The 21,689-nt window shown below is 46.3% G+C and overlaps 1 protein-coding gene across 1 annotated transcript in view; it reads left to right on the top strand.

Moving 5' to 3' along the window:
• Positions 1 to 9,725, top strand: part of LOC146577995 (uncharacterized) — a 62,975-nt gene extending 53,250 nt beyond the window's left edge. The window contains exons 8-10 of the mRNA XM_085267744.1: positions 7,032 to 7,097; positions 9,371 to 9,415; positions 9,502 to 9,725. Coding sequence (XP_085123870.1) covers positions 7,032 to 7,097; positions 9,371 to 9,415; positions 9,502 to 9,509 — 119 coding nt within the window. The 3' untranslated portion in view covers positions 9,510 to 9,725. The remainder of the gene's footprint in view (positions 1 to 7,031; positions 7,098 to 9,370; positions 9,416 to 9,501) is intronic.
• The last annotated feature ends 11,964 nt before the right edge of the window (positions 9,726 to 21,689 follow it).

Here is a 21,689-nt window from a genome sequence, read left to right as displayed (position 1 = left end):
TCTTAGTCTTTAACGGTGTGTTCACACCGAACGCGATGGGCGCGAGAAAAAAGCCCCAAACGCCCCTAACTTGACGCCTGCACATTCGCACCTCTACGCGTGTCCAAGAAAAATCCATCGCGCCCCAAAATATCATATTTTAACGCGCGTGAACCGGAAATGTGGGAGGGATGTGGGAGGAAGTTGTGCCAGACTGGTATCTTTGCAAGATGGCAGCTGTCGAGCTAGCGCTTGAAGAGAGAGTCTCCCTTCTCTATTTACTGTGGAGAGCAGAGTAGCGGCGTTAAGGACGTCCTCGCCGTACCTGGGTCCATCAGGTCCTCCAGAGGTGTGAGCAGTTTGGTGAGTTTCACCACTTGCTCCAGGAGCTGCGCCTGGATGACAGTCGATTCCAGCGCTATCACCGTCGGCCAGTTTGAGGACCTGCTGTCCCGCGTCGGTCCCAGAATCGCCCGCCTAGACACCAATTACAGGCGCTCAATCCCACCTGCAGAGCGCCTGTCCGTCTGCCTGAGGTTAGTAAAAGTGTTTAATACGGTAGTCCTTTATTGATACCTGTGCTAATATATGCTAAACCATCCATATTAACACTGCTAACATGGATGTGCTATGCTAACAGTGAATGCTGTCGGTGTTTACTGAAAGCAAACTGTGGTATAGAGACGACTCTTTATAATATTTCTAGTGATACTCAGAAGGTCTCATCAAGTCCTGATTTAATTTGATTTATGCTGTTATCAGTGTTTGAATGATAGCATGGCTGTGGTGTCACATCAATGTATGCGCTCGGTGTTTGCTGATATCAAACTGTAGCATTAGGACCACTGAGTTAACCTTTGTAGTGATACTCACTCCTTTTTATTTAGACCTGGTTTAATTCTGGGATAGTTGAATATTTGTATATAATCCCTGCAGCTGTCAGACTCTATAGCAGGGGTCACCAGCCTTTATTAAAACAGAGTTAGATAAAACTGAACAGTTTGGTTCATCTTTAGTTACATGGTTCTATCTTGATAAGCTGTCTTATCACAGATTAATTTTTCAAAAATATTAATGATTTAAGCAAGGAAAGGGCTACATGTCAACACACAACTCTTTATTTCTATTAATGTCTTACTTCATTCCTACCTGATTGACATGTTTAGGAATTATGAGTGATTGGCTCACTGTAGTTGTGAAAGTTGCTACCAATCAAATTATGATATGTTAAAGTTAAAATAAAACACAACTGTTTTAGATATTATCTAATATACATTTTGTAATTATCCTTATAATTACAAAATGTTTTATGTAAGATTTAAGTTTTGTGATTTAAATCTGACATCACAAAAGTATTTTGGAATTTGAATAATGTATTTTGTAACTGCAGTACTCATAATACTGATTTTGAACAATTTTGTCCAGGTTCCTTGTCACCGCGGACTCCTTCAGCACCAAGCGTTCAGTTACAGAGTCGGTGTGTCAGATCACCCCCCAGGCAGCGACGGCCATCTGGGACTGTCTAGTGGACGACTTCATGGCTGTGCCTTCACCTGGAGACTGGCGGTCCATCACAGAGGGATTCCAGGAGCGCTGGAACTTCCCTCTGTGCTGTGCAGCTCTGGATGGGAAGCACGTCCAGACAAAGGCACCCCATATATCATATAGGAGACACACACATTGATATACACTAAATATTCATTTCATTTCTTTTTTGTGGTGCCCAAATTGATGCACCTGCTTGATTTTGTTTAAACAATTATTGCACACTTTCTGTAAATCCAGTAAACTTCTTTTCACTTCTCAAATATCACTGTGTGTGTCTCCTGTATGATATTTAACTGACATTTTTTATTGTAACAACCAACGATTTATACAGGAAAATGATGTCTATTAACAAGGTTGCCCAAACGTTTGCATCCCACTGTATCAGCGCTTTGCCCAGTCGCTCGAGGAAGAGCCGTCGACTGTTGAGCTTGCCCGGCATCCAGTCAGGGTGAATTTCCCTCCACAGCACGAACGCGTTGTAGGCCGCCACGTCGACCATGTTGTGGAAAAGGGCCACGGGCCACCTGCGGGTCTTTCTCCTGCAGCTGTACGTGCTCACGACCTTGTCCAGGTTGTCGACGCCTCCCTTGGTGCGGTTGTAATGCAGCACCAAGGGCGGTTTTGCGCCGCTTCTGTCGCTGCTTCTGTTGCCGCCGCTGCTTCTGTTGCCGCCGCCGCCGCTGCTGCTGCTGCTGCTGCGGCAGCGGCTAGGCCGGGGCTCGGGGCCGGAGCGATGGTGGTAACGAGGAGCTGTGGTGAGGAGCAGCACGTTCTTGTTCTTCTTGGCCACGTAGGAGAGGATGATCGTGTCGGGCCCTCGTCCTCCTCCTCCTCCTCGTCCCGCGGAGCCGCCGAGTACCACGGATTCGACGGAGCCCACGGCCCTGCCCTTGACGCAGCGCAGCTCTCTGGGGATCTCGGGTCTGTTCGATCGCAGAGTGCCCAGCACGGTGTGGCCTCTCTCGCGATAGAGCCTGTCGGCGAGCTCGCGCGAGGTGAAAAAGTTGTCGCACGTGACGTTGCGTCCCGGAGTCAGTCCCTCGGTGAGGTCCACGACCACTCGAGTGGCCAGGTGCTTTTCGGGAGGGCCGCGCTTGTCGGGCTTGCCGGTGTAGACTTGCATCTTCCACGCGTAGCTGGAACGCGCGTCGCACGCCACCCATATCTTGATCCCGTACCTGGCCGGCTTGCTGGGCATGTACTGTCTGAACGGACACCGTCCTGATGGAGAGAGAGAGAGAGAAAGAGAGAGAGATGGAGAGAGAGAGAGAGAGAGAGATGGAGAGAGAGATGGAAATGGAGAGAGAGAGAGAGATGGAGAGAGAGATGGAGATGGAGAGAGAGAGATGGAGATGGAGAGAGAGATGGAGATGGAGAGAGAGAGATGGAGATGGAGATGGAGAGAGAGAGAGAGAGAGAGAGAGATGGAGAGAGAGAGAGAGAGAGAGATGGAGAGAGAGAGAGAGATGGAGATGGAGATTGAGAGAGAGAGAGAGAGAGATGGAGATGGAGAGAGAGAGAGAGAGAGAGAGAGAGATGGAGAGAGAGAGAGAGAGAGAGATGGAGATGGAGATAGAGAGAGAGAGAGATGGAGATGGAGAGAGAGAGAGAGAGAGAGAGAGAGAGAGATGGAGAGAGAGAGAGAGAGAGAGAGAGAGAGAGATGGAGATGGAGAGAGAGAGAGAGAGATGGAGATGGAGAGAGAGAGAGAGAGAGAGAGAGAGAGATGGAGAGAGAGAGAGAGAGAGAGAGAGATGGAAATGGAGAGAGAGAGAGAGATGGAGAGAGAGATGGAGATGGAGAGAGAGAGATGGAGATGGAGATTGAGAGAGAGAGAGAGAGAGATGGAGATGGAGATTGAGAGAGAGAGAGAGAGAGATGGAGATGGAGATGGAGAGAGAGAGAGAGAGAGAGAGAGATGGAGAGAGAGAGAGAGAGAGAGATGGAGAGAGAGAGAGAGAGAGATGGAGATTGAGAGAGAGAGAGAGAGAGATGGAGATGGAGAGAGAGAGAGAGAGAGAGAGAGAGAGAGATGGAGAGAGAGAGAGAGAGAGAGATGGAGATGGAGATTGAGAGAGAGAGAGAGAGAGATGGAGATGGAGAGAGAGAGAGAGAGAGAGAGAGAGAGAGAGATGGAGAGAGAGAGAGAGAGATGGAGATGGAGAGAGAGAGAGAGAGATGGAGATGGAGAGAGAGAGAGAGAGAGAGAGAGAGAGATGGAGATGGAGAGAGAGAGAGAGAGAGAGAGAGAGAGAGATGGAGATGGATGGATGGATGGATGGAGAGAGATAGAGAGAGAGAGAGATGTGGGAAAGTGTGGGGGAGATTGGGGCAGAAACGCAAGGAGAAGAGACGTGAGTTTGACAGAGAACGCGCTTGCTTGCTTGCAAGCGTGGAAGACATAAAGAGTCATGCGAAAGCACAAACGCGGAACCCAACACGAGTATACAACAAAGCGAGCTAGCCTGTTTTCGCCATTCCCGCTCCTATTCCTCCTCTCTTCCCCCAGTCACACACACACACACACACACACACACACACACACACACACACACCACGTAGTACGTACCTCTGAACGGCACCAGTCTCTCGTCGACGGTGACCTCCGGTCCCGGGCGGTACATGGCGGGCAACCTCGCGCACCACTCGTCCCACACGGCTCTGATGGGGGCCAGTTTGTCGTAGCTATCGCCCTCGCCGCCGCCGTCGCCTCGCCTGGCCCGTCTGGTCTCTCTGTCGTCGAAGCGCAGCGCGCTGGAGTAGGCTCGAAAGGTCTTGAGCGGCATCGCGGCTCTGAACATGGACCTGCCGCTCTCGGCGTGCCACAGGCTCTCGCAGGCCTCTCCCCGGGACCTGTACACGCCGGCGAGCACAAGCAGCCCCACGTAGGCTCGGAACTCGACGCGGCCCATGGGCTTCCATCCGTCGATGGCGGGCCTGCGCCTGTCCGCTTCCAGGTTGGTCATGGCGATCACCGAGTCCTCTATCTCCGGCGGGAAGTAGGCCATGAACGCGGAGGCCTCGTCTCGCGCCGCCGCCACGGCCTCTTCGGTGGGGCCTCGTCCTGGCGGGTCGAGGTCGTCGTTGTCTTCTTCTTCTAATTCTTCTTCTTCTTCTTCTTCTTCATAGTCTTTGTCTTCTTCTTCATCGTCATCGTTATAATCATCAGCGAGGACATCTTCTTCTTTTTCTTCTTCTTCTTCATCATCATCATCATCGGCGAGGACGTCTTCGTCTTCTTCTTCTTCTTCTTCTTCTTCTAATTCTTCTTCTTCATAGTCTTTGTCTTCTTCATTGTCATCGTTATAATCATCGGCGAGGACATCTTCTTCTTTTTCTTCTTCTTCTTCATCATCATCATCATCGGCGAGGACGTCTTCTTCTTCTTCTTCTTCTTCTTCATAGTCTTTGTCTTCTTCGTCATCGTCGTAGTCGTAATCGTCGGCTACATCCGCGTCGCGAGTTTCACCGACAGTGCCGCGGCCGCGATCGCGCCCAGGATCATGAACGCCACCTGCAGCGCGGCCGGCGTCGTCCTCTCGCCAAATCTCCCGAGTCCCCCGCCCCGGGTCGGCGCCTGCTTCTTCCTCTCCCTCTCGGCGGTTCGACTCGCCTTGCGAGCCGCCGTCCTGGCAGAGTTGCGACGCCATTTCGTAACCGCGATCCTCTTCCCCGAAATACCTATCCACCCCATCGTTTTCGTCCTCCTGATCCTCCGAGTAGCGCTCCTCCTCGTCGTCTGCGAGCGTTCGGGCCGTCGAGTCGTTGTTGTCGTCCCCCTCGGCCTCTTGCTCCTCTTCCTCCTCGCTCTCGTCCTCCTCCAAGTTCTCCTGTAGCTGCTGCTGCTGCTTCCGCCGCTGCTGCTGCTGCTGCCGCCGCTGCTCTTGGTCTTCCTCGACCCCTAGCCCTCGATAGCGAAACGTGGCCGGTCGCAACAATGGAGCGACCGGAGCCGACCACGCAGCGTACGCCAAATGCGCTGGCGATGGCGACGGTGACGGTGATGGTGAGCGGGAGGAGGAGGAGGAGAACGATGACACCGCCGGCGATTGCGATCCGCCTGTACCGACCTTAGTGCTCTTTGGCTCCCACGGTCTAGTGCGTGACATTGTCTTCTTCGTCTTCTTCTTTCTCGTTGGCACCTTGTTGCCGTTGTTGTTGTTGTTGTTGTTGTTGTTGTTGTACAGCACGCGCCCGGACACCGCCTCTGTAACCTGTAACCCAGACGCGCTTAGTACCCGCCATCCGAGCTCTTATCATCTCTCCGCGCGACGCGCTGTGCTTTCGCCGGGGTGTTTCTCGGCCACCTTTTACAAAACTTTATCGTCCGTGCTTGCACGTGTGCTCTCTGTCAAACTCATGTCTCTCGCTCTCTCTCTCTCTCTCTCTCTCTCTCATCCCGTCCCATCACCTCGGGGGGATCTCGCGACCCCGACCTCCGACCTCCCTCCCGACCTCCCTCCCGACCTCCCTCCCGACCTCCCTCCCTCCCTCGGCGGGGGATCCGCATCCCCCGGCCCCGCCCTCCCTTCCCATCCCGTCCCATCCCCTCGGGGGGATCTCGTGACCCCGACCTCCTCCCTCCATCCCTCCCTCCCTCCGTGGGGGACCCGCATCCCCCGACCCCGCCGCTCTCCCCCTGGCGGGTGCATCAGGGTTAAGTGTTGCTGAAGTTCCTGAGTTGTTAGTTTTGCATCCTCTGTGTATACATATATATATAGAGAGAGATATATAATATATATCTCTATCGCTATCTCTTCATCTCTGTATCTATCTCTCTGAAGACAAAGACAGTCTAATTAAAGGTCAATCTATATAACTGCTCCTGAGAGTTTTTCATGTTTCGAGTAGAATAAAGGGCCATGGTCCAACTGATGTTTAACCAGTAATCTTCTTTTCACCAGCAAACACCTTGGAAAAACTATGTTTAAATAAGAAATGAAAACACAGATATTATATCAGCAAAATAAAATTACAACTCAAATAAAAACGTGCAAACAAATTAAATGCACAAACATACCGTGTGCACCTTTCTACTGAACATTCATTAACAATTGCAGTCCATATTGTCCATATGTTCACCGCACATAAGCCAGCCTGCTCTTTCTTGCTGGAGTTCTCAGTCAATGCCGACATGTGCGCTTAATTAAACACTCGCACCACTAAGCGCCATACTCAAGTCTACCAGTAGGTGGCAACAACACAACATCGGAACCAGATTAAACACCTAATTTTGAACATTGCAATCACATAATAATTACATTTCAATGTGACAGCTACAACCTGCTTCAAGAATATGGAAACAAACTTTATGAACAACTGATTAAATTTGTCCCAATCAAAAAATTCAACTATTTAAAAAAAAGAAAACTGCAAATCTTAAAATAATAATAATAAAAAACATTACCTTCAGGACTGAAAATCCTCACAGAGCAGCTTGCCTGTAGATATCGGCTGTGACCAGACTCTGTCTCGAGTCACTCAATCTATCTCTCTGTCTTCAGGTCCTGAGGACGTCGCTTATGGTCAGGTGGTCATCAAAAGCAAGAAAAAAGCTGGCAAGAGGAAAGGTAACCATAGTAACCACCATAACGACAAAGCATGGTACTTACCATAAGTCAATTCAATTTTATTTATATATTGATATTGATTTATTTATATATTGGGATTGAATGGCTCGTAGCAATGGGAAAGACACCTAGAGCAGCCCCCACAGGACACCGCTCAATTTCAGTTCAATTCAATTTTATTTATATAAATCATAACAACAGTCGCCTCAAGGTGCTTTATATTGTAAGGTCAACCCAACAATAATAGATACAGAGAAAACCCAACAATCATATGACCCCCTGTGAGCAAGCACTTTGGCGACAGTGGGAAGGAAAAACTCCCTTTTAACAGGAAGAAACTTCCAGCAGAATCAGGCTCAGGGAGGGGCGGGGCCATTTGTGGTGAGAGAAGAAAAACAGGATAAAGACATGCTGTGGAAGAGAGCCTGAAAAAGCCTGAAAACTGAAGGCTCTCCCTCCCATTCTACTTTTAAATACTCTAGGAACAACAAGTAGGCCTGCAGAGCGAGAGCGAAGTGCTCTAATAGGGTGATATGGTACTACAAGGTCATTAAGATAAGATGGGGCCTGATTATTTAAGACCTTGTATGTGAGGAGCAGGATTTTGAATTCTGGATTTAACAGGAAGCCAATGAAGGGAAGCCAAAACAGGAGAAATATGCTCTCTCTTTCTAGTCCTTGTCAGTACTCTTGCTGCAGCGTTTTGGATTAGCTGAAGGCTTTTCAGCGAGATTTTAGGACTTCCTGATAATAATGAATTACAGTAGTCCAGCCTGGAAGTAATAAATGCATTACTTCCAGGCTGTGTGTGTTTAGAACACCAGCTGATTTTCTTTGGCATACATAAAAATCTGCACTGACTCAGAGGTGTGTGTAACAGAAGTAGACTATACATGAATGGCCTGTAGGGGGAGTGAGGAGCACCACTGAGGAATTGTGGAATATAACCCACATAGCAAAATTGGTATGGTCCAGCTATGGTCCACACAATGTGCTTACACATGGCCCACATACCGCAAAGAATGATGGCCCTTTGGTGGCCCTCTGGTTTGTCAAAGGTGACCCACACATGGGCCAGCACAAGGCCAGTTGCAGACACACTGCTGGCCCTATTCTGGCCCAGAACAGTTTCAGCTCTGGCCCCTGATGTCAGCCTAATGTGTACCTTAATTAAGCCATGTAATAACAACATGTGCATAATAGTGCAAAAGTAACATGACAAAACTCTGTTCGGACAGTGAACCTTATATAGCATTTTTCAACTCTCCCAGATTACTATAAGTGCTCTATACAACAACACACACACACACACAGGAGAACAGGGATCGAACCACTAACCTTCCGATCAATAGGTGACCTGCTCTACCGCCTGAGCTAAAGCCACCCAATGGCAAAGATGAGCAAACCCTCACTAGGTTTTTGATAAAGTATACACTCACAAACCTGCATTTGAAACATTGGCTACCATAGCAGTATAGTATTGCAACATGGCATTTGGGTCTTCTAACTAAAATAGGAAAATAGGAACATAAATAGTGCATCATTGCCAGACCTGGCCCGCATGTGGTTGACATACACTCTGCCATGACACCAGTCAGTGAGAAGTGCCAGCTTGATGCCGGATCCCGGCCAGGCCTGTTTTCTATGAGCCTGGGCGACATAAACCAAACCACAATCGAACCAGATATGGCATGCCATCACCTAGACAGTGCCATGTATGCCAGGCCTGGCCCATATATGGATGACATACGTCTTATCATGCCAGAAGTCAGCCAGCAGTGCCGGCTTGATACCAGATCTGGGCCAGACCTGCTTGCTATGTGGGAAACATGTGAAACACACATACAGTGGGGCAAAAAAGTATTTAGTCAGCCACCGATTGTGCAAGTTCCCCCACCTAAAATGATGACAGAGGTCAGTAATTTGCACCAGAGGTACACTTCAACTGTGAGAGACAGAATGTGAAAAAAAAAAATCCATGAATCCACATGGTAGGATTTGTAAAGAATTTATCCGTAAATCAGGGTGGAAAATAAGTATTTGGTCAATAACAAAAATACAACTCAATACTTTGTAACATAACCTTTGTTGGCAATAACAGAGGTCAAACGTTTACTATAGGTCTTTACCAGGTTTGCACACACAGTAGCTGGTATTTTTTTGCCCCACTGTACAGGTGTGTGATACTCTAACCCTGTGTGTGTGTGTGTGTGTGTGTGTGTGTGTGTGTGTGTGTGTGTGTGTGTGTGTGTGTGTGTGTGTGTGTGTTACAGAGCAGTCAGCTGATCCATGTGCTGTGTACTCATCAGTCAGAGCAGGTAACATTTACACGCAGGTTTTATTTAAATAAAGGTCAGAGGTGAACAGCTGAGAGCTGACATCAGTGGTGTTTGTCTCTGAACAGGAAGCTGAGGACACACTCAGTCTGATGGACGACCTTCATCCTTCACTCTGCTCCTTTTTCAGAGCCTACTGAGACATCATCAGTTATTCCTGAATCTAAATTAGTCAGTGTTGATCATGGATCATTAGTTTTGCTGTTTTCATTCTTCTACAAACATGTGAATGACTTTAAAGGATCCATATACATGTAATAAAGAAAGGACCTGTGTTTAATAAAAGTTTGATTCCAACATCCCAGACTGGTGTTTGTATTTGTTACATCTAACAGCCAGTGTCAGTCAGTCCCTGTGAGGTCCTGATGTGTCTCAGACAGAGCTGAGTCCTGTAGTCCTGAGTAATTTGATAATCGAGCACGCTGTTTGGTACTTTGCTGTCCTAAACACATCAGAGTTAGTAAATGGACAGTTAGTGACTTCCTGACCCACTCACAATCGGTAGCTGATGCTTTTCCCAGTGTAACTTTATTATGTTTAATGGAGGTATGCATGGCTTTACCTTCATACTGTGAATAATTTCAGACTGACAGCTCCATATCTCTCTCTCTCTCATATATATATATATATATATATATATATATATATATATATATATATATATATACACACACACACACATATATATATAAAAACATCCAGCACGCCCCTGCGGGCGGTTTATCCTTCAAGCTCGGGTCCTCTACCAGAGGCCTGGGAGCTTGAGGGTCCTGCGCAGTATCTTAGCTGTTCCCAGGACTGCGCTCTTCTGGACAGAGATCTCCGATGTTATTCCCGGGATCTACTGGAGCCACTCGCCTAGCTTGGGAGTTACCGCACCTAGTGCTCCGATTACCACGGGGACCACCGTTACCTTCACCCTCCACATCCTCTCGAGCTCTTCTCTGAGCCCTTGGTATTTCTCCAGCTTCTCGTGTTCCTTCTTCCTGATATTGCTGTCATTCTGAACCGCTACATCGATCACTACGGCCGTCTTCTTCGGTTTGTCTACCACCACTATGTCCGGTTGGTTAGCCACCACCATCTTGTCCGTCTGTATCTGGAAGTCCCACAGGATCTTAGCTCGGTCATTCTCCACCACCCTTGGGGGCATCTCCCATTTTGACCTCGGGACTTCCAGGTTATACTCGGCACAGATGTTCCTGTACACTATGCCGGCCACTTGGTTATGGCGTTCCATGTATGCCTTGCCTGCTAGCATCTTGCACCCTGCTGTTATGTGCTGGATTGTCTCTGGGGCATCTTTACACAGCCTGCACCTGGGGTCTTGCCTGGTGTGATAGACCCCAGCTGTGTTCCTGTTTTGCCATGATTAGTGCCTCCGTGCTGTCTTTCAGTCCAGCTTTGTCCAGCCACTGGTAGGATTTCTGGGTATCAGCCACCTCCGCTATCTGCCGGTGGTACATACCGTGCAGGGGCCTGTCCTTCCATGATGGTTCCTCGCCTTACTCCACTTTCTTGGGTTTCTGCTGCCTGAGGTATTCACTGAGCACACTGTCAGTTGGGGCCATCTTCGTGATGTATTCGTGGATGTTTCTTGTCTCATCCTGGACTGCATGAAGAGGATGATGTGGACAAAATACAAAATACTCATTTGCCTAATAATTCTGCACTCCCTGTAGTGTTGATGCATGTGTGTTCTAAGGTGCATTTAAAACCCAGGAGGGCATGGAGCTACCTGCCAGAGAGCAGCAGGTAAGCGCATAGTCCCTCCTGCTAGCCCTCAATGTCTACGTGTATTTAAAATTGAGAGGTGGGCAACGACGCCAGGGGTGAGGTGTACACCCTGATGGTAACCTGGATTCCGTGTAGCGTGCCCACCCCCAAGATCCTATATGTATGTGTAAGGAGAGTGTGAGTAATGTGAATGTCTAAGTTGTGGGATAAAATTGAGGCAGAGGCAGCCAGAAGGGGACAGAAGGGGACAGAGGGGGGGGGGTAGCCTCCTCTGCACCCTGGTGACACACCTTTACCCCAAGGCTCTGCATGTGTGGGTGATTGTGGTGGAGCAGGAAGAGGGAGGCAGCTGGAGATGGGGAGGGAAGGAAGGGAGGGGCAAGTGACCCCTCCCTGGGGCCAGCTCCCCCGCTGACCCCAGTAGGCACCCCCACACTCTGCAACCCACCAGGGAAAGGGGGCCCAGGCCCATCCGGACCGGGGCCCAGTTCAGAAGCACCACCCAGCCCCACAGAGCCCGGGACAGTCCACCCAACCCCACCACAGAGAAAACTGCACCCACCCCATCATCCACTCATCTTCCAGACTACACAAGACAATAAACACCCAGGCTGAGATCTTCCTCCACCTCTCCTGTATCTCCCCCTTCTGCAGAGTGAGTTCCTGAAGATGTAACAGCCTCCCCCACCAGTTGGAGAGCCCCTTTCGAGGGTGGTAATCTGGTCAGCCAGCTCGCACAGTGCGTTGTTTGCATTGGCCTGAGGAGGGATGTAAACACCGACCAGCATGAAGGAAGAAAACTCCCGCCGTGAATAAAATGGTTTGCAGTTGATGAAAAAAGTGTCACAGCTGAGGAGCAGTCGTGTGGTGTATTGAGAAAAGGATCCAAAATGCAGGCACTGGCTAGGGTGCGAGTGAGTGTTTATTTACAGAAGTGACAAAAACCGGACGAGCAGAGCGGGGAGTTAACAAACCTAAACTGGGGAAAACTAAAGACCTAACCAGAAACCAAACACTCACGGGAGGAGGAGAAAAATGCACAGAGAAGGATGGCAGAGAGACGCAGAATGAACACCGGGTTACACAGAGTAGTGAAGACTGACACGGAGTAACACAGGCAGGCATGAAACAAAAACACTAACACATAGCAAACCTAAACAAAAGACAAAACAGAATAAACAAGAACATAGAATAATATAAAGAAACACAAAACACCGAATCCTCAGACTCAGGACCATGACAAAAAGTTTCCAGGTTTGGGCTGCAGTACTTCTGTAACACTGTGACATCAGTACACCAACCTTCGTTAATGTAGAAGCAGACTCCACCACCCTTTGTTTTCCCTGAAAGCTCCGTTTCGCGGTCCCCCCAGTGAAGTTGGAAGCCCTGCAGATTAAACACAGCGTCTGACTGAGACAGGTTTCAGTGAAGCAGAGGGCAGCAGAGCGTGCAAAGACCTTGTTAGTCCACTTTAAAAGCAGTAATTCCTCAACTTTGTTTGGAAGAGACCAGAGATTGGCTAGGTGAATAGAGGGGAGTGTTGTGTGGAATCCTCGCAGACGTAGTTTCACCAGCGCACCAGCGTGAGTCCCCCGTCTGCGTCTCCTCTGGGAGCCACAGAGAGCCGACTAAAGTCTCTGAAAAACTTTCTGAGTTTATGAAAAATGGATATGAACTATTTTGAGATGACTGCCTGACGTTTAGCAATTGATCTCTGGAGAAAGTGATGTAGTCTGAGTGACCAAAAGCGCAGAAAATAAGTAAAAACAAGAAAAGTGCGAGAGAGCACAGTGCTGAGAAGTTAAGTATGAGGTCCGGTCAATAGCATTGTCTTGTTCTAACTGCTTCAGACAGACTATCACCCTCTTACTGTAACCACTTCCTAGGTCTTGTTTCAGGGGCTCATAAGTATTTTTTGTCAGTGAGGAGTGACAAAATTTTCTCATGACAGTCTTTCTGGTTTTGTATGCTATGTCTTCTAATGATGCTGCCTAAGGGAAGCATGTATAATGTAAACAGAATTGGTCCTAGCACTGAACCCTGTGGAACTCCATAATTAACCTCAGTGTGTGAAGAGGACTCTCCATTTACATGCACAAACTGGAGTCTATTAGATAGATATGATACAAACCACTGCAGCGCAGTACCTGTAATACCTACAGCATGTTCTAATCGCTCTAATAGGATATTATGGTCGACAGTATCGAACGCTGCACTGAGGTCTAGCAGGACAAGCACAGAGATGAGTCCACTGTCAGAGGCCATAAGAAGATCATTTGTAACCTTCACTAAAGCTGTTTCTGTGCTGTGATGAGCTCTGAAACCTGACTGAAACTCTTCAAATAAGCCACTTCTCTTTCAAGGATTTTTAATGAAAGAAAGGTTGGAGGAAGGTTAGCCTATAATTAGCTAAGACTGCTGGTTCTAAATTTGTGACACACCATTTTCTCTCCAGCTTACGAGTTATCTCCTTTAGGATATGTGTTTGAGAATTACACCACGGAGTCAAGTACTTCTAATTTGAGGCTCTATTTTTCACAGGAGCTACAGTATCCAGAATCATGCATAGTGAGAAGGTAAAATTATTAACAAGATAATTGACCTCCAAAAGTGGATTCTGTTCATCTGTTGATTCTGTTCATCTGGACATAGCGTAGTGTAGCTATATCCACATGAACAGAATCAACTTCTGGAGATTTACTTAACTGGATGATTGAGCATGCATCAAGAACAAGATAACTGAACTCTGTTGGCGTAGCGATCAGGTAGCTGCTATGCTCTATGTTGGTACAGGGCGTTGAAGATGATAACAATTGGTGGATTATATTCTTAAACTTAGTTTAAGTAATTGCATATTGCACTGCATATTTTATATAATACAGTAAATTTGTAGGAATCACTCAGTCACTGAAAGTATCCATGAAACTGGCTAAGTAACTAAGTAATTCCTAAATGCATGTAGATTACATAAAATGATTTTACCTGGAAATGATTGTCTCTGATGAGCCTAAGTTACAAAATATGCCAGCGACGACGATAAACTTTTTCTAGATCTGCGAGAATCAAAAATGTCCAAAAAAACAGCGACATTTCTGGGTAGCTAGCGAGCGGGAAAAAGCGGAAGTAGAACAAAGGCTAGAAAGAAAAAACATTATTGTTTGTTGATCTAGAAAAGATGGCAGACTAAGCGGTTGTCTTGAACGTAGCTCTGTCACGAGGTACCTTTTATTCCTCTTTTTCTGTTGGTTTTTTCCCTTGTAAAGTTTAAGCTGAGTTCATAAAGATGCCAAAATAACAGAAAAAGGATAGAGGGAAAGCAAGTTGTGGCGGGGCATGGCCTGCGGTGCCGTGCAAGGAGGGCGGACGCACGTGCACGGCATCTGCAATCACGCCACATCGACTTAAATATTATACTGGGTCCTGTGGTTGGGGTTGTTGTTATGTTGAGCTGGCAGCGGGAGAGCTGCAGTTCTGGGTGCGGATGTACAGCAACCGTAACAGTATTAATAAAGTATGCTGCAAAGCATGAACGTGCACCCGGGTCTGCCGTGGTCTTTCACAGTGGTGCCGAAACCCAGTACGAGAGGCACGCAGACCCAGGAGTGGGCCACCAGAGGGAGGAGCTGGTGCAAATAGTGGCCGAGCTGGCGGCCACGCAGCAGGAGCAGGCGGCGGTGTGGCGCCGCCGGCGGGAAGAGCTGCAGGACCAGATTGAACGCCACCTGCAGAGGATGGTGTCAGTATCTGGTGGCGCTGATCCAGTCCTGCCCGACACCGCCGCCACCCCCACCAGCGCTCCCCAATGGCGCTGGGGTGGAGGAGATCCGGTCTGTTCAGGTGCCCGTGCCGGCCCCCAGGTTGCGACCAGCCGGGACCCAGCCTGCCACCGCACCCATCCCCAGTCCGCGGGTGGGGGCGGCTTGTACAGGTCCGGGGCATGTGCCTGTTCCTGCTCCCCGGAGGAGGGCCACAGAGCAACCACTGGGTCCACCACCACCAGCTCACCCACCTGCTCAGCCCGAGCGGGAGGTCAGCATGCAGAGAGCACAGGAGGGGGGAGTAGATTTTGGCCTGGTTCTGACTCTGGGAACTGATAAAAGACCGGATCCAGATGACCTGAGGGATCTGGAAGGTTCATACTGGGTCAGGAGGTCATTGATGTATTTTGATCCTTAACCATTCAGAGCTTTATAGACCAGCATCAGAACTTTAAAGTCTATCCTCTGACGGACAGGCAGCCAGTGTAAGGACCTCAGAGCTGGACTGATGTGGTCCACTTTTTTGGTCTTAGTGAGGACTCGAGCAGCAGAGTTCTGAATGAGCTGTAGTTGTCTGACTGATTTTTTAGGTAGACCTGTAAAGATGCTGTTACAGTAATCAAGCCTACTAAAGATGAATGCATGGACTAGTTTTTCCAGGTCCTGTTGAGACATCAGATCTTTTATCCTTGATATATTCTTGAGGTGATAGTAAGCTGACTTTGTTATTGTCTTAATGTGTTTTTCTAAGTTTAGGTCTGCATCCATCACTACACCCAAATTTCTCGCCTGGTTTGTGGTTTTTAGATGTATAGATTGAAGTTCTCTGGTGACCTGTAATCGTTTTTCTTTGGCACCAAAGACTATTACCTCAGTTTTGTTTTTGTTTAGCTGGAGAAAATTGTGGCACAACCAGTCATTAATTTCCTCAATGCATTTACCAAGAGCCTGTACAGGGCCTCGGTCTCCTGGTGACATTGTGATATATATTTGTGTGTCATCTGCATAGCTATGATAGTTTATTTTGTTGTTCTTTATAATCTGTGCCAGTGGGAGCATGTAGATGTTAAACAGAAGGGGTCCCAAGATGGAACCTTGGGGAACTCCACATGTGATACTTGTCTGCTCAGATGTGAAGTTACCTATTGATACAAAGTATTTCCTGTTTTCTACGTATGTTTTGAACCAGTTTAGTACAGTTCCTGAAAGACCTGCCCAGTTCTCCAGTCGTTTGAGTAATATGTTGTGGTCAACTGTATCAAATGCTGCACTGAGATCCAGTAAAACTAAGACTGACATTTTTCCACTGTCTGTATTCAGACATATGTCATTAAACACTTTGGTCAGAGCGGTTTCAGTGCTGTGGTTCTGTCTAAAACCTGACTGGAAGGCATCGTAGCAATTATTCTGTGTTAAGAAGTAACTGAGCTGTTGAGAAACTGCTTTTTCAATGATCTTACTTAAAAATGGGAGATTTGAGATCGGCCTGTAGTTGTTCATTTGTGTCTTGTCAAGATTGTCCTTTTTCAGTATAGGTTTGATTACAGCAGCTTTTAGTGATTCTGGAAACACACCTGATAATAAAGAAAAGTTGACGATCTGTAACAGGTCTGACTCTAAAGTCTTTGAGACCTTTTTGAAAAAACTTGTTGGCAGGACATCTAAACAGCAGGAGGAGGAGTTCAGTTGACCTAAGATGTCCTCCAGGTCTTTGCTGTTAATAGGGTGAAACTGTTTCATGGTGTTTAAACGGTTTTTTGGTGGACATAGTACATATCCTGGATCTGCTGTTGATGTACCAATTGCTTGTCTAATCTTTTGGATTTTTTCAGTGAAGAATTTGGCAAAGTCATTGCAGGCCATGGTCGAATGAAGTTCAGCTGCCACTGGCACAGGAGGGTTTGTTAGCCTGTCAACTGTAGAAAATAAGACCCGAGCATTATGGCTGTTTTTAGTGATGATGTCAGAGAAGTAGGACCTCCTTGCATTCCTCAGTTGTAAATTATAATTGTGAAGTTTCTCTTTATAAATGTCATAATGAACCTGGAGGTTTGTTTTTCTCCATCTGCGCTCAGCTTTCCTACACTCTCTTTTTTACATTAAGAAACACAACTTTGGATGGGGCCTTCAGCTGTAAAGCCACATATTCAAAAGACTGAAAACTTCCAGGAGATAGCTGCTTACATTGAAATGATTCATTAAATAAGACAGCAACCCCTCCTCCTCTCCTGCTCGCCCTGACCTCACTGATAAAACTGTAGTTAGGAGGGGTCGTCTCGATGAGAACAGCTCCACTGTTACTTTGGTCCAACCAAGTTTCAGTTAGAAACATAAAATCAAGGCTGTGCTCAGTGATTAAATCATTAATTAAAAATGTTTTCCCAGCTAAAGATCTAACGTTTAATAAAGCCAACTTAAGTGTTTTAGAGGCATTACTTGTCCCCTCGTGTTTGGGAGCAGTCTGTGGCACACAAGGTATGTTTACTATGTTTAAAGATCTTTTAGAGTGCAGCTCTCTGTGTTTTGACCAGGCCACATGTCTCCTGTCACCTGAAAGTACAGAGATTTTAAAACCTTCTAGTAAACAGGGTCCCAGCTTCTCCTGGGAAAAGTCACCACTGCCATAATCCTCGCAGCTCGGACCCTCCACACATCACACATCAGACTGCGGAGACAGGGCATGAAGGTGGTAAGGAGGAACTAAGGGGGGCGAGGCTGGGCAGTGTGACTTCGATTGCTCTGTTGAGGGTGGGGCTCGATGGCGACCCTTTGGCTGCTCTGGTGGGGGGGTTTATGGGGGACAAAAAGGGATTGGGCTGGGGGGTAGATCTGAGCCCAGCATTGACCCGCTCCATCATCTCCTCAGTGAATTTCAGGTGTGTGGGGAGGAGGGAGAAAGGGAGGGGGAGGAGGGTGATGGCCTGTCAGGGGTTTTGGGGACTGGGGAAGGTCGTGGTCCCTGGTCCTGGTCGTTGGTGTTGTTGAGAGAGTTGGAGGCAAATAGGGACCCCTCTTCTTGCCTCAGATGTCTCTCCTTTCTGAGGCTCTTCCCAGGTGGGGGCAGATGGAGCTCCTCCTCAAGGTTTCTGCTGGGCTTTGTCTGTTCTTGGAGTACTGTTTGTTCCTCTTTATGAGATAACTCCTCGTTTATCTCAGCCTTGGCACCAAGCACAGATGGATGACGTATGGAATAAAACTGAATCTCTCGTCTCCTCCTCTGACCGGCGGTACAGGTCCACTGATGAATACAGCTGCATTCAGAGAGTTTACAGTATTTAATAATCCAGTAAAGTCCCATTTCAGAACCTCCGACTGTTACAGCATATTAATAAAGTATGCTGTAAAGCATGAACGTGCACCCGGGTCTGCCGTGGTCATTTACACAAGTCTTCCCACAACGAAAAAACACAACCTTCACCTGCGGATGACCATGACTACTACCTCTCAGACATGGAGCATGGAAGTGGCCAGGGGGAAAAAAGAAATCTTGAGGAAATGAATGACTCGCCTTTCTCAACTCCGTCTAAAGGTGACCACCTGAAAAAACTTGCTAAACCCAGTCCCACAGTGAGTGACATATTGCCAGCTATTCAAGCTCTCCATGTGTTATTTGATAAACAAGATGACAAAATGGCGGACATTAACAACAAATTATCGGAGAATGCCTTGTTGATTGCCAATCTTGTTAATTCCATTGAATTCAATGCAGCTGAAATTTGTGACTGCAAAAGTAAAATTGCCAGTTTGGAGAAGGAAGTCTCAACCTTATGGAAAAAAGTTGATGAATTCAAAGAAAAAGCAAGAGAGCAAACCGGAATTCACGAAGGTGGAACCTAAGGATCAAAGGAATGAAAGAAGGCATGGGCAAAGATATTAGAAAAGAGGTGATTAAAATTCTTGCCAAGATTGGCCCAGAATGGTCGGATAACATGGAGGACATTGTGGACACTGAGCATCGGATCGGAAGGGCAGAAATTGGTCATAATTCAGTTCACAAAGCGCCTACACTGAGACGGAATATGGAATAAGTCCAAAAATGCTCAGATTTGTGAGACGGAAATTTTTGTTTATTATGAATGTTATGCTCATGCTTATTCTTTATATCGTTGAATGTTAGAGGTGTCAGGGATAATGTTAAAAGAAAAGCAATGTTTCTGTTCATCAAAGGACTAAAAGCTAATTGCACTTTATTACAAGAAACTCACTCAGGTGACGCTGATGCCACCTTCTGGCCAAACCAGTGGGGGGGAGGGGAATCCTCTTTAGCTACGAATACAACCACAATGCTGGAGTAGCTCTCTGTTTCTACCGATGTCCAGGGAAGGTCATGACTTTTCAGGCTGATAATTCAGGACACTGGCTGGCAGTTGTATTAGATATTGATGAATCATTCGTGATTTTAGTAATTGTTTATGGGTATGCTTCTGTAACTCAAAATAAGCTCATGCTGGAAAAAATAACAGATGTTCTTTCTGAGTATAAACATTTATATCACACAGACCATGTATTACTAGGTGGCGACTTTAATCTTGTTCCAAATGAATGGCAGGATAGAAATCCTCCCAGATACAGTTTTAATCAGTGGAATCCAATTCTGACAGAGTTCATTGATTCAAACAATTTAAGTGATATTTGGAAAGAGAAAAACCCTGCAGTTACGCAATTCTCTTGGATAAAACCAAATGGTAACCATGGACTAAATCTATGGCTGGGCTCGACTTTTTAAATATAGATATGTTTCACACGTTTCCATCTCAGCAGCCCCGTTGACAGATCACAGTATTATTACTCTTCAACTTAACCCTGAAAATAAAGTGCAATTTAGAAAACATTATTGGAAATTCAATGCAGATCTGTTAATGGATGATGGGTATGTTAAAATTGTGAAATAAGTAAATAAAATAGTTAAAGAGCTCTTCCACAAAATTTATAATGATGAAACAATTGGCAATTACACGTGTAGATGGGAATTTTTTAAATTTAAAATTAGAGAATTTTCAGTTACGCCTAGAATGAAGTGGAATTACCCTGTGGAAACAGGAATTTTCCATTTTAGAGCATTTTGAAATCACTGAAAGTTAGGTCAATTGTGGACAATTTGAAAGGGCTTTTATTTTTGAAAATAAAATCAGAATGACTTGATATTGATATGGTGTCACTGTGGGGCTGTATACTGTTGATCTAAGGTGGAATTACCCTGTGGAAACAAGAATTTTTCATTTTAGAGCATTTTGAAATCACTGAAAGTTAGGTCAATTATGGACAATTTGAAAGGGCTTTTATTTTTGAAAGCAAAATCAGAATGACTTGATATTGATATGGTATCACCGTGGGGTTGTATACTGTTGATCTAAAGTGGAATTACCCTGTGGAAACAGGAATTTTCCATTTTAGAGCATTTTGAAATCACTGAAAGGTAGGTCAACTATGGACAATTTGAAAAGTCTTTTATTTTGGAAGGCATAATCAGAATGACTTGATATTGATATGGTATCACTGTGGGGCTGTATACTGTTGATCTAAGGTGGAATTACCCTGTGGAAACAGGAATTTTCCATTTTAGAGCATTTTGAATCGTTAGGAGATTAAGTCAAATATCGGCAATTTCAAAGGGCCATTACTATGAAAAGCAAAATCAGACTGACTTGATATTGATATGGTATTACTGTGAAAAAGACTGCGGTTGGAAAGTGTTGATATAAAGTTCAAATAGTATTTGGAAATACGACTTTTGCTTTTAAGAGCATTATGAAGTCATTGAAAGAGTAGTTCAAAAATGAAGATTCACAGGGCTTTTACTTTGAAATCCAAAATAAGATGGCCTTGATAGTGACAGGGCACAATTAGGGTACAAGGCTGTGTCATATAGATCTAACATTAGAGTTTGTGAAAAAAAAGAAAAAAAAAAGCCTAAATTATATGTTATTATGTTCTTAACATATCTGTTAATTCACTCGAAGTTGGCTTTTATTTTGAAATCCGGTTTCCACATCCATTCCCGTAATACTTTGAATACACAGGGAACGTAAAACAAACTGGAGGCTGGCTTGACTGCAAGTCTCGAATTGGAGGCTGGCTTGACACCAGTAAAACATGGCAGAGTCTACGCTAGAGCTGAAGAGGATTAACAGCATTTTCCTCAGATACTAAGAATGTTTCTCTTAAAAGCAGCACAAAAGAACAGCTATGTCTTCAGCGTCGGTGTCTTCAGTGAGAGCCAAAACAACAACTTTTCAGCGTGAAACAACTCAGCTGTGTAACCTGAGGAAACGGTAAGTTTTCTCTAAATATCTTTTTAGCTGTGGTTTGCTGGATGTCAGTCTGATGTTACGGCAGCTGTGTCGAGCTCGAGCTACGAGTCATATTTTCGGCGCTACGTTGTAGTGAGATACGTTTGTGGGTGTTTTGTGCACCTGTCCTTTTAACTGGTTAGCTAGCGTGAGCTATAAGCTAACAGCTAGCCTGGTTAATGACGCTAGAGTTCCACGCACATGCAAACAGCTCGTCTCTACTGCTTTAACTGTTAAAACAGAAGCAATACTGCGGCTGACAGGGTTTATTATGTGAAGCAGCAGCTTGTTTAGTTTAAACAGTCTACATTAAGCTGGGCAGACACTGTGCGATTTTTTTCAGTCACGTTATTCAGCTCCTGCTCAAACTGTACAATTAAATCGCAGAGGTTAGAAGTTCATAGGTCACGATGCAGGTCTCACACTATACGGCCTGATGCTCTGATGCGACCTGAGTGCTCAAACTGTGCG

The sequence above is a fragment of the Mchenga conophoros genome, linkage group LG3 (genome assembly GCF_057382185.1).
Source record: "Mchenga conophoros isolate Kocher_MC1m ecotype Shallow Benthic linkage group LG3, M_conophoros_male_GT1.1, whole genome shotgun sequence".
Taxonomy (NCBI): Eukaryota; Metazoa; Chordata; class Actinopteri; order Cichliformes; family Cichlidae; genus Mchenga; species Mchenga conophoros.
The sequence above is the reverse complement of the archived record's forward strand: the minus strand, read 5'-3'. Positions and strand labels throughout refer to the sequence as shown.